This window comes from Microtus oregoni, unplaced genomic scaffold (assembly GCF_018167655.1).
Source record: "Microtus oregoni isolate MIOR12 unplaced genomic scaffold, Mior012 000007F_ref0000211, whole genome shotgun sequence".
Taxonomy (NCBI): domain Eukaryota; kingdom Metazoa; phylum Chordata; class Mammalia; order Rodentia; family Cricetidae; genus Microtus; species Microtus oregoni.
The window spans coordinates 48,812,491-48,826,157 of record NW_024543066.1 but is presented as its reverse complement, the minus strand read 5'-3'; the positions used below and the strand labels follow the sequence as shown (position 1 = coordinate 48,826,157).

At 41.9% G+C, this 13,667-nt stretch overlaps 1 protein-coding gene across 6 annotated transcripts in view; it reads left to right on the top strand.

Annotated features, from left to right (window-relative positions):
* Nucleotides 1-13,667, top strand: part of Satb1 (SATB homeobox 1) — a 93,754-nt gene that overhangs the window by 38,735 nt on the left and 41,352 nt on the right. For all 6 annotated transcript variants that reach the window (XM_041655496.1, XM_041655494.1, XM_041655497.1 and 3 more), the window contains exons 6-7: nt 6,640-6,751; nt 9,335-9,789. In XM_041655496.1, the coding sequence (XP_041511430.1) occupies nt 6,640-6,751; nt 9,335-9,789 (567 nt within the window). The remainder of the gene's footprint in view (nt 1-6,639; nt 6,752-9,334; nt 9,790-13,667) is intronic.

The following is a 13,667-nucleotide window of genomic DNA, read 5'->3' as shown; positions in this document are numbered from 1 at the left end:
ACTTGTGCTACTCAGTAATTAAGATATCTGCGTTTTTAAAATGATGACGTTTTCACCTTTAGAAAATACATTTCGGGGAAATGAGAGTAGAGATGGGTATGTTTCCTTTCACTTCTTTGGTATTCCTTCAGAACTTTATAACGGCTCTTCATTTTTGGTGATGTGTCCTGACTTCTTTGTAAGAAAACGCCATTTCCAGGCACCAGAAATGATGAAGAATGGCAAGAGCTCCCCCAAAACTTGGACAGCTAGAGCTTAAGAGAAATTTACAAGTGACCCATCTTATCATGACAAATCGAGGTTTCGGTTGTGCTCTGGTAGTGTCCCCCAAGAGAATAGCTTAGAGGGTGGTAGAGTCTCCAGAGGGAAGAATTGGGGGGCATCAGCTAAAGGCATGCACTCCGTGATCCTGTCACTTGCTGTCATAAATGGGAGCCCATTTCCGTCCTTTCCACCCTCAAACACCAGAGGGGTCCTTGCTCCTCACTTCCAGCATGGATGTGCCTTACAAGGAAAGACCCTGTCTGTGGTGTTTTATAGCCTGGGGATTCAAACAAAACTCCATTAAGGCTCTGTCACAGCAGGATTTGTATATGGAGCTGATTCAACTGTGTTGGATGGCAAGTTCAAGTCTGACTTTTGGATTTTTCATAGATATGTAAAGAACTGTTAGGAAAATTCATCCATAGGTAGTCAGGTGTTGCTTTAGGAGGAGGGACACATTCTTGAGAAATTGTGCTTCTCAAAAAAAAGAAAAGGAAAAAAAAAACAGGAAATAGTAATGAGCTAGCAGTTAGTTCAGTGTATTGTTTGGGAAAATGTTCATTTCATTGAAAATTACAAAAAGTGTTTAATTCCTTCTTGCCGTTAATGTAATAGATAAAACAAATTTGTGTTTAATACCTCCTTGCCCTTAATATAAACAAATTAAAAAGTTCTGTCAAGATTAGTGTTCTAGCACTGGAAATAACGCGTGAGTTTCCCACAGCATTCAGACTGTACAGGAGTTAAAGTTTTTTGTTCTTGTTTTTGTATATTTTCCATGTGTAGGTATTTCTTTCAGATAACAGTTATTTTCAACTTTATGCCAAAGACATTAGCCATGATGTGTTTTCATTTCAAGCATGGGTAGAACAAATAAATACATTCTAGGTGATGGAAAACCATGAGATTGACCTCACAGAATCAAACCTGTGGAGATCTCCACTTCAAAACCTAGATTCCTTCCTACAGGGAAAGATACTCCATTCCTTAGCTGAAATTAATTAGCATTCAGAAACCAGATCGCATGTTTTTGGGTATTCATGAGATCTCTGTTTGAAAAAAAAAAATGTTTTTAACTTGTAGAAATGTGTTGCAACACACAGATGGGAAGAAAAAGAAAAAAAAACCTCTTTAGCAAGCACTGTGTGTAAAAGGAATATTACATTTTACACGCTCCTGATTGCTCTGTGTAAACAGTTTTTGACATCTGTCTTTATAGTTTCGAGGAGAGGAAGACTTTGTTAAAAGAATCATTTTTATACAGCAGCCACCATTTCAGTCTCGCTTTACCTGTATTATGAAAGCAGATGGTCTGCATGTCTTTTGAATATTTATAACTATCAAAAACAATCTCTTGCTATTCACCCTTAGGCTTATGAGATGTCAGGACTGTTCTGGTTGGAAAAAAAATCATCTTGGGTGTTTACAGAAAGAGGATTACATTAAGCTGAAATGACTATACATTTTCCAGTTTAATATTTGTCCATCAGCTGTTTAATCGTATTTAGATAATTGTGTAAATAAGATGTGCTAGCCCTTGCCCTGTCTGCTGAAGGAACCGGCAAGCTTTCAACATGGGTGAGCCACCATTTTGTAGAAGCTGCATCTGTCTCTTCCCATCTCATTTAGCCTAGACCCAAGTCCCAAGCAAGTTAGGATCCTGACATCAGCAGTCCTGTTTAAAAAGCCAGGAGACCTGCAGAAGCACAAGGCCATCTTGGGGACCTCAGAAGCACCAGGGAGCTGCTAGCTGTCTGGCTCCCAAGAGCTTTGTCACATGCAAAAGCCAAGGAGCCGCCTACCCCTGCAAAACAGGCCTGGCCTCCTCCTTCCTTTCCCCAGCTTGCCCTGTTTCTAGGTATTTTGGAAAACTTTTGGAATAGTGGGGGTTAACTGGTTTTTTTTTGACTGGAAGCTGAGCAATCAGAGATAACAGATTTTGCTGTGGTTGGTTGATTTGGCAGAAAAGCATGAACAGTTTTGGTTTAAATGATTGAATAACCTGATTAGCATTGTTTTGGGGTGTTTTTTTTCTTTGAGGGGGGTTGTTAAAGGCACAACAAAGCAGTTTTAAGGGTAATCAGATTGCAGCCCCTTCCCGGTTGATAATCTTGTCCTTGAGAAGGCTGCCCTTTTCCCAAACAAGTCCCCTTGGCCACTAAGATGGCCAAGGGGAACAATCAGGCCACCTTCCCTCATTTTCCAGTCCACTATAGATATACACCACAGTGTGTGTGACTCCCTAGCAGGGATTTGGAAGATAACATTTGGGAAAATTATGTAACTTCAACCGGTTCCTTGTGTTTTCTGTTTTTCACATTGAGAGACCTGCAGATTTTCGAGCAAAGGTTCAGAATGTTCCAACAATATGTAAGTCAGGCTTTAGAAAAATTCCACCCTTACCTTTTCACAATTAGAAAGGTTATAAATAATGTATTTGGCTGAAAAGGAGGCTCAGCCCGTGGCAGATGGTATCCTTCTAGAGGGCTGGGGTTTCTGGGAAGATGGCATCCTTACAGATCGGAACTTTAGCAGACTCGGAAAGAGCCAAGCTCCTCATAGGGAGTAGACATGTGCTCTGTGGATCTTAGGAAAGCTTACAACTTGGCTCCTAGGATGAGAATATCGTGTCACACAGGGGTTAGGAGACCCACAGCCAATTTCTGCCAACTTTTAAATTGTGTCTCCCCACACTGGGGTCCTCGGCCTGTGTTTTGGTTGGTGTGCCCTGCAGCGACATTTGAACTCGGAGTTTCTAGCATCAGAATTTAGTCAGTTGGATTAATTGACTCCCCGAATGTTGATGTTTTTACAGTACTGGCCACTGACTGACTAGAAAACTTGCCACAGAAATTGTGTATTTGAAAGTGCTCATATAAGTCCATTCCGAGGGAGCAGAGCAGCAACCACCCCAGCCTCTTTGGAGACATCTGTGGGTTGCTTTGAAAAACCTGGAGAGGGATCTCTTGCAAATTATTGAAGAAAGGCGCTTGTAGCTGAGAGATTGGGCTTTGGAAGTTCACTTGGCAAAAATGCTGTTGCCTTTGATGATGGAGGGCAAAAGGAGGAGGATGTTCCAGTGACCCAAAGAAGTGGCTTATTTCTTTGGCCTTCTCCCATCCCTACTGTGTTCAGCCTTGTGCTGAGCATCCAGGCTGTTGTGAGATAAGTCTAGAAGATGCTCAGTGAAGGAAGTGCTAGTTGCCTTGGCCCAGCCTGCTTTGATTCAGGAAGGTGGGAAGGCCTGGCAGATTTGGAGCCATAGAGCCTGAGGGAGAATGGAGGAGCCACGGGACTGTGTCCGGGGTGAAGGGTTGAGTCTGTCTTCCTGACACTTGCTATGAAATGCATCTCAGCTTCACTGAGCTGAGAGGTTGAACAAAAACAGAAACTGTTTGCCCTTGTCCCTTGACTTGCTACCACATTTAATTCACTTCACTGAGCTGAGAGGTTGAACAAAAACAGAAACTGTTTGCCCGTGTCCCTTGACTTGCTACCACATTTAATTCGTGCAGCCTTCACTTTCCTGTGGACCATTTCTGTGGGGATAGGTGTCTCAGGTGGTGATGTGCATGGTGCACATGCATGAAGACTTGACATGGATTCCCAGCACATACATAAAGAGCCTGACCTAGCAGCTTGTGATTCCAGTACTAAGAGGAGGAACAGGAGAACCCCTGTGGCTAACTGGCCAGCTAGTCAGCTGAATCCTTGAGCTCTGGATTTAGTGAGAGACTCTGAAAATATGCTGGCGAGATTAGGAAAGAAATCTGGTGTCCACACACCCACATCTGCACAGAGACATCATTTTGAAAATTGTATCTGTTATTTAAAGCATCCTAATTCTTTGGTGTTTGTATGTGTGTGTACACACATGGTTGTGTATCAGGGTGTGTGAGGAGTTCAGGACAATGTCTGGGAGTCAGTTCTCTACTGTCTCAGACCCAGCAGGCACTTTGCTGCTCTGTCATCGCAATGGCCCCACTGAAAGCGTCTTTGACAGATCTGCATTACCAATAATAAAAGCCCAGTGATGGAGTAAGGAAGTGAAGGGGGAACAGAGGGTCCTCTGCCAAACGGTAGAATCACCTTAGGACTCGGACGCACACTAGAAATTAGGGCTAAGCGGGGGCAGTGGAAGCCTTGATGATGGGCACATATGGGTGCTATTCTCCACATATGGATGGTAATGAACTGCATAGCACTTTTGCATATGAGCTTGAACTTTATTAAAGTATTTCAGAATGTATTTCCTCACACTGTGCATTCTCCCTTTTCCCCCACCATTGCTGCAGATAGTCACATTGTATTGGAACGATCTAGTACATCACCTACTTCTTAATAGGCCACAAACTTAGTAGACAGAGGCTATGTTTCTCCCCTCCTTGTGTCCTTCATAACAGCCAGTACAGCAAAAAACAAATGTAATATATAGAACTAAGGGGACAAAGTGGGCTGGGTACTTATTGAAAACCTCTACAGAATTTAGGAAGCCTGTATATTTATTTCTAAATATGCGACCTTCCATGCTGTGCTCTGTTAACATAGGAAAGTGTCAGATTGTCTAGGTAAAAATTAGTATTTGTTTAGAAGTTGGGCCAGAGTAGAAGACCACGAGCTGACATCCATGTGCAGAATCATTGTTATCTATCAGTGATCTCAGTCATTTTATTAGACTCTAACATTATTGATCCATTATTACGGGAGAGGAAGTGAGATGGGAGCCGGCAGATTGCTAACTGTCAGGTAGTCATCCTCTGGCTCTGGGTTTGGCAACTTACTAAGTGTCTTTTTGCACTGTGGACTGGGGGAGGCTCTTAGTGAAATTGCAAGCTATTGGATTAATGGCAGGGCTTCACAAGCACATTAAGAATGTCTTTTTAGAGAAATAAAATGTAAAAGTGACAATAAAGTAGAAAGTGTGGGGAGAAAAAGCTATCATGGTGCCTCATTGGAGAGACAGCTGTATTTTGCATAAATAATGCAACTCCAGCCTGTGCATTGCTCCCACTTCTTTAGAGGACCCCCAAACTTACACATTACAGAAAGTTAACGCGATGATGGATGTCAGAGTTAATAATAGCCCAAAGAGCTTTACATTAGAAGTAGCTTAGAGAAGATAATGATATGAAACTGTCCCCAAACTGGCTTTTCTGGTTATTCGTTGCCTCCCAACAATGGAGCCTTCTGTAAGCTGTTTCTCTGTAGGCCAACCAGGTCTGAAATTTAAGCTCTTAGGTTTCTACTCTCAGGACCAGGAGGCTTGGTGCTTCAGTCTCACTCTTAAGACTCAACAGAGAGTTAGTTTAGCTACTAGAAACTGGGTGAACCAGGAATTAAGTGACAGCAATTACGGTAACCAAAATTATCTGGGAAAATAGGCTTTTGTTTTTTCGGAAATGTGGTTGTGTATTTTTTTACTTTAAACCTTAGTGATACGTTAACATCATTGTCTCCATTTTTATTTATTAGAAGGCTGACTCTTGTCCGTGCCTTTTTGTTTGAGTCAGTGTCTCACTGTGTGGTGTGAGCTGGACTGAAACTTACAAGTTCAGGTTGGGCAAGGACTCACAGAGATCTGCCTGCCCCACCTCCCAGGTACTGGGTTAGGGGCAGACATCACCATGCCCAGCTCTTCAAGGTCTTTTTTTAAAGAGAAAAATGGCAAAGAGACATTTCTTTCTTTTTCTTTCTCTCTTCTTTTTGTGAATAGGGCTCTTAAAATGTTAATTAGCACGAAATGTATATATTTAAACTTTTTTCTGGTCATTTAAAATTCACAGTTCAAGCTTTACTAGATAAAGCCAGCAATCAAGTCTGAAGATGCTCGTCTTCTGAGAAAGGTTCTTGAGATAGTTTTCCTCTTACGCGTGACCTCTGAGCACTGTTAGCTCACCAGCAGCTGAGATCCATACAGTGAACATGAAAATAAAAAATGATTTCTTCTGCTTGGTCATGCCTGACTGTGCTGGGGGTGTTGGTGAGAGGCAGGTGTTGCTGAGGCCGTCAGAGCTCAGGCCCTGGCCTATGTTTCAGACGAGCTTCCAGCTTCCAACTGGTGTCCGTGGCTCATAAACATGTCAGGTTCAGTCACCGCGCTACAAAATACCCTACCTTAATAAATTTCAGTCCTGGTATCATCTGACTTGGGAACGGATGGTGTGGATGAAGGATGGGTAAAGAGTGCTGGTATGTAGGCTACTGCTTGCTTCTTAAATAAGCGTTTGATGATGTACTTAATGGAACCTAAGAACCTGAAGCTTTGGTCCCAGTTGGTTTAGAAAGAATGAAAGCAGGTACAACTTCCCACAGCTGAGGTTGTGGTACCCACCTTGTGCCATGCTGTATTATACATGTTCTTCCCTTTCCACACAGAGCATGATCTCCTCCATTGTGAACAGCACGTACTATGCAAATGTCTCGGCAGCAAAATGTCAAGAATTTGGAAGGTGGTACAAACATTTCAAGAAGACAAAGGATATGATGGGTAAGCAAAAAAAAAAAAAAAAAGAAAAAAGAAAAAGAAAAGGCAAAAGCCCACCCCCTTGCCGTGGCAGCATACCATTGCATGTCATTTGGGGGTTTATCAAAGTCACATCGAAAGCCAGATCTTTTGATTGCCCAATTAGAGATCAATTTAGGATGTTTCTTTGGGGGTGGGGGAGTGGGTATGAGTATAATGAGATAATTAAATTCAATAAATGTTTGTGTTTAAATCAGCCACACTGACTCGGTTGTCAGACATGCAGGAAATAGAGGCGTGAGGAGGAGAGCTGTCATTTTGTAACATCTCAGTGAAGCCCTAACCAGGCCTTGAATAACTAATATCAGCTGTGATTTCTCACAGAGATAATCATGCTTTAAGGATTTTTGCTTTTGTTTGCAAAAAGGAGAAAGGGGCTGTTTTCACGCCAACTTTTAAACAGGATTCAACTGTCTTTGACTCACCAAACACTCTTTGGTTTTCACCATTGAGCTGGAGTGGTTTTTATGGCTCCAGACCCCACAGGTAGGCACTTTCAGTTCCAGCATAGCGCCCTCTCTGAGCGTGCATCAAGCTGAGGGGGTGGAAAACAACTGGTCACAGTTGCACACTGTGGCCGATGTGGCCGAGCGGTGGGAGACTGGCGCTTTCTCTTCGTGAATCAGTTAGTGCTCATGGGAGCAACCACCGTGGTTAAGGTGGATGTACCTTCTTTCACATACTGTACCTTCCAAATACATACTACGTCTTGAAAGGAAACAGGAATGGAGTGTTTCGTACACAAAGCCATATGCCCTGTTGTAAATCTTTGTTTATCACCATTCTGTTCATTTAATAGTAACAACAGTAATAACTTTTCCTAAAGACTCAGAGACAAGAAACCCGAATTTTGAGCATGTTTTAGCTTTTAATATTTGAAGAAAGACCATCCATCTACCAAAACAGATTCTTTGCTTTTATAGCTTAGGGCTGTAATGAAGACAATGCATCAAGTTGGGAATAATTGCTTGAATTACTGTTCCGTGGGAATGGCCCACTTGGGCTGATATCATTGGTAGAAACTCAAGGTTTCTTCCCCTTCTTAGTTAGAGTCTGCACATATCATGGGGTATAGGAATATGACCAGTCCCTCTGATTTTAAAATCTGCATTTTTAGTGAAAAGAGAAATGGTGACTAAAATCCAAGTCGAGCCTGTCCATGAGAGGTGTGGACGGTTGAAAAGGCTTACCTGTTTCTGTCACACAGTTCCCTCTAGTCCCTCCTGTGCAGCAATGCAGCATTTGACACACTTAGAGCTGACTCTCAGCCAGTCCACACAAGTGTTCTAGCCAAGGGAGAAACATTCATTCTGGGTAGGTGGAAATAAATTGCAGAATTGTGACGACCTCACCATTGTCCTAGGACAGCTCTCTGCCTCATCCTTAGCAGTTGGTGAGAACCACACTTGTATTAAAAGCATTGGAGCCTTAGCCACACTGGGTATGCTGGCTTGCTCTGCTCTACGTCTTTGCTTTATCCTGAGAAATATTTGCTGAAATTCTTATGCGTCCATGATTGGACCTAAATGAAACAAAGCCCAGTGATGCCAAGAGTGACAGCCAGCTGTTATGCCCACCTTTGTTCTGTAGACTACTTCCTTCTTTTGCCTGGATTGCTAGAGTTAATATAATATGGAAGTGTTTGCAATTTTTTCTCTAGTTGTTTTTTAGTCATGGTTTAGTTATTTGCTTTTAACTTAGCTCACGGTTTCTTGGTGCCATTAAGCGAGCAATGTTTTTGAGGCCATCTTTTTTTTTTATTTTTTTTTAAAGGGGGTATCAAATATTTATTGAGGAACACTCACAAACAACAAGGTCTCCAGTCGCCACCCAAGACAGTGAGCGAGCCCATCCTCTCTCTTAAAAAGCCATCATGTGCAGACCACTACCATATGTCCGGTACCCCCAAAAGTTTTTGGCTGAATGAATTTCTATAGCACTTCCCCCTTTTGTCTAAATAAAAGGGTTTTTAATATCTAGTATAAAAATATATACAATAAGAACAAATACCATCTTAAAAGAAACAGCCATTGGTTATGAGCACCACTAAGAACCAGTAATAGTTTGATTCCAAAGCAAACATTAAAAATGTGTTTATAGTAGATTTTATGCCTTAAATCGGTGGTTCTCAACCTTCCTAATGCTTCGACCTTTTAATACAGTTCCTCATATTGTGGTGATCCCCAACTATAAATAATTTTTGTTGCTACTTCATAACTGTAATTTTGCTACTGTTATGAATCATAAATAATTTTGACGACAAAGGTTTGCCAAGGAGGTCTTGACCCACAGGTTGAGAACCACTGCATTAACTCTAAGATATATTTCAAAACAGTGGAAGGAGTGTTGTTCTGCATGAAGCATATCAAATTGTCTGCAGAGGAGAACACAATGATGGCCAGAAAGTTGTGTCCTGAAATTATCTTGGTGTCATTACTCCTCAGTGTGCTCTTTGCTGCTGATTTCTTTATCTTTCTTTTATTAGGAAGTGATCAGAAATTTTCTTCATTGCTGTCTGAACTTGATTTTCCTTTTTGTCTACTTTAGTTGAAATGGATAGTCTGTCTGAACTGTCCCAGCAAGGCACCAACCATGTCAACTTTGGCCAGCAGCCGGTCCCAGGGAACACAGCTGAGCAGCCACCATCTCCTGCACAGCTCTCCCATGGCAGCCAGCCCTCTGTCCGGACCCCTCTTCCGAACCTGCACCCTGGGCTTGTGTCAACACCTATCAGTCCTCAGCTGGTCAACCAGCAGCTGGTGATGGCCCAGCTGCTCAACCAGCAGTATGCCGTGAACAGACTCCTAGCCCAGCAGTCGTTAAACCAGCAGTACTTGAACCACCCTCCCCCTGTCAGTAGGTCCATGAATAAGCCTTTGGAGCAGCAGGTTTCAACCAACACGGAGGTCTCTTCAGAAATCTACCAGTGGGTGCGGGACGAGCTGAAACGAGCGGGAATCTCCCAGGCAGTGTTTGCACGCGTGGCTTTCAACAGAACTCAGGTCAGAGTTGTTCTGCCTCCTCCTCCTTCCTTCGCTTCCGTGCTCATGTTCTTCTCCTCTGCGTTCCCCTCTGTCACCACTGTGGTGGTGCCTGTTGCTGTGTCCCTTCCAGCGCACACACTGGCTTTGTCTGTGTTCTTGTCGTGGGTGGTAGCTGTTAGTGACAAAAGGTGAAGTGTCTAGCCTAGGTCTTTTTCCGTGTTTCTGTTCGTGCCAAACGTAAATATATTAATTAATGTGTTTTGTTGAAGTTCTTCAACCTTTTTTGATACTGTGCAGCTTAATAGTGGTTTAATTTAATTCTGCAGACATTTCTTAACTTGCCTTCTTCCGTGATTTGCTCCTGTTCTCCACACCTCCTTTGGTTTCCCCCATTTTTGTAGTAGAGTTATATGCTTTTTACAAAGTGTAGTCCGTCTGCTTTTCTTTCTGTCTCTCCTTCCTTCCTTTCTTTCTTTCTTTCTTTTCTTTTTTGTTTTGTTTTGAGACAAGGTTTCTCTGTGTATCCTAGAACTTGCTCTGTAGACCAGGCTGGCCTTGAATTCACAGAGATTCTCCTGCCTCTGCCTCCCTAGTGCTGGGATTAAAGGCATGGGCCTATCACCTCTGCTGCCCAGCCAAAGTGTGATATTTTTATGGCTCTTTGTGTATACATTGTGTGGCTTGACCACACTAAGATCGTCTCCTCCTGGTGCCCTTTGCCTATTGTCCAGAGTCTCACGTTAATTTACACAGACTTCACCTCACACCAGAGAAAGCAGGGGTTTTGTGTTTGTTTGTTTGTTGTGAGTCCAGAAAGTAAATATTTGAGTGCCATAAAATCTCTTATCACACTACAGATCACTAGGCATCTATAGTGGGGGGAATGGGTGTAGCCAGGTGGGATTTCACTACTATCTGTATAATAGACCTTGTGCTGGGTTGGTCTGTAAGCATTAGTTAAATATTCAATTTAGACTTCCCTTGAGGTCTACCAATGCCCCAGGTTACACCATTTACCTCCTGGGCAAATTCCTGTGAGGCACAATCTTCTCTGCAAGGATAGTCTCTTTAGTATGTGTAAGTTTTTCTTTGTTTTGTTTAGAGACTAATATAATGTATATGGTGTTTATTTTTAGCCAAGGCACTAAAATATGAAGAACATTTAGCTTTGAGGCAATAGTGTCTTTTCTTGTTTTTACATGCTTGTTTATTCCTCCCCCCTTTGCCTGACTCAAATTTGTTTATTACATGATCCTAGGAATAAAATTCTGGTACAAAAATAATTTAGTGTTATTCCTTGTTGGCAGAGTTGCTGAGCCTGGGAGGGTGCCAGCTGTGACTTGGGTTTGGCTGCCCTGGCTGGACCGAGGGTCAGACCTGGTGGGTCTCACAGAGCTTGTTCTCAGGCTCTCCACCTGCCTTTCTCTTCGCTCTTGTTCTGGTTTTAAAAGAGTGATTTTTACACTGGATTGTCTTAGGTTAAAACTTGGTATTTTCATGAAGTCCGTGTTTTTACAGCTTTAAAACCGTTCCTTATTAGCTAGCTAATTTAATATGACCGTTTAGTTCAGTTGGGGCCAATAATAAAAAAAATCAGTGAATCAAAGGCCACCCTCTAGAAATTCTGACTTATAAATACAATAATTACTCGTAATGCTTAGTCCTGGGCCAATGTTTGTTGAATTCAATTAAAGCCTTCAGACAAAGACCACACTGACACAGACACAGACTATAGATTTACCGATAAGCCCTTGAAAAAGTGAGCTAAAGCACAAGGCTGTGTGTTCTGTGAGTGTGAAGAATGAGGGAGGGCTCCGCACACTTCCTCACTGCGGCTGGGCGATGCCCACTGTTTGTCCTGGGTTCTCACACAGAGCCTTTTTGGTTATCTGTAGGTTTTATTACAGTAAGTGGTGAATTTCTCTTGTTCCATGAATTAGTGTCTGCAAAAAGGCGGTTCTCTGTGGTTCACATGGGTATCAGTGTGGTCGTTTTCTGAGCATCAAAACATGGCATACTTTCACCCAGGTACCACATTTTAAATGGGAAATTTAGAGAAAGAAAATCACTATCCCGAAATATGTGTTGATAAACAGCTTTAACTTTAACCCTTTATGTAGTAGTAATTGGTATTTCTCAGTGGGAGATACTGGGCCTCATTTAGGACTGCCTATTTATTCATTTATTTATTTAAATATAGGCTGTTTCGTGTGGATATTTAGATGTTCATTGAGAGCCAGCTTTTGCACACTAAAGCATGTATGTATTTTTTAGTGGTCATACTTAAAAATCACATACAAGCACCCACACGCAGCTGCATTTAGTTCAGTGATTATACATTCATATGAATGCATGTAGTGTGTTTATTTCAGAGTGTATGCATTTCAATAAAAGCAGGTGCAGAGTGAGAGTAGGGTGTGAGTACGGAGTACGAAAATACACATGCTGATGCATATGTAGCCCGGAGCTCTGCAGCCACGGCACACAGCTCGGGGTGCACTGATTTTAGTGAGCGCTTCCAGCCCAGGCTCAGGGGTTACCGTCAAAGTTGTGCATGAAAAGGCACAGTTCTGCTTGGGTAGAGGAGGTGCTGCGCCTTGTGCAGACCATGGTAAAGCACTGGTGTGATAGGTGGCATGGTTAGGAACGGAGAATTATTTCAATCATTGACAGCTCTGAGTAGCTTTAAGCCCTGGATTTCCTGTTTTAACTCATGAGAATCCCCTCATCATCTTTAAAGGGCTTCCCAAATTAAACGATAATCCTCTCAAGACTCTCAACATAGACGTTAAAAAAGTCTACCATTTCTGAAAATTTATGGTAAAATTTATAGAATTACTTGTTTTAGGGAATTTTCCCTTTCTGAATGATGGTCATGATTTACTCAGTACTGAAGAGAGTAGCTCTTAGCACATGCCATTCACTCACTGAGATCTGCTGATGTCTTTCTAATGGAGACCTGTGCCCGGAAGTGAATGCCGGTGCATCTGTACTTACACTTTCCAGTTCACCTTTCTGGGATACTGTCATCTAAAGGTTGTGATACAAGAAAATGTATTTCTTAAAAAACCCAGAGTTCAGCTCTGGTCCTCCTCCCTCCTGTCTTCGGCACATTTTATTTTCCAGTAAAATAAAGAATGAAGATGGATTATTCGAAACTGAAAGCAGTAATGGACCATCATATAATGTTTTATTGAATTTGAGTTCTGTGAATTATGTGGTGGAGAGAAATTTGCCTGCTTAAGTATAACAAAAATCACTACTGTGTTCCTATAATTCTTCAGTGTAATTTAAGAAAAGTCCACTGTCCATAGCACTATTGACTAAAAGGTAAAAAGGTACCATTACCTGACGTGACAGCTCTTGATGAGCCTACCAAGGGACAGAGATGAATGTGTCTACTTATAACTTGCTTGGCATGAGTCCATGAGCAGGTGGAGTTTGGAAATAGTCTTTCACCTGGACATGTGATCAGGAACTCCCCAAACAGGCAGGCAGCCTGGAGAATATTCTGTGTTTCTCTTTAGGAGAGAGGCTTCCTCAAATAATTTCTTTTTTCTTTCTGAGGGCTTTGAAGTTCCACAGTGCTGATACAATCTATTTTAATCGGTGATTATGTTCAAAGTGGAGACAAGCTGGAGGCCAGGCAGGCTTTTTGTTCAGATTGGCCGTCTCTTTTACTTATCTGCTGTTTTAGAGAATTCATAATGAGTTTTTGGAAGTGCTGATAATATTTATTGAAGGTTTTTTCTTTCTTTTACAATTACTAATGAATTTTACTTGTAATAACTTGTATAACTCTTGTTGGAATGTGAAAAAGAGAGGTTTAGGAATTTACCAGTAAATGAATTCTTTAATTGAAAAAAATCAGAGCTCTCACTTCACCACTAAGCAGT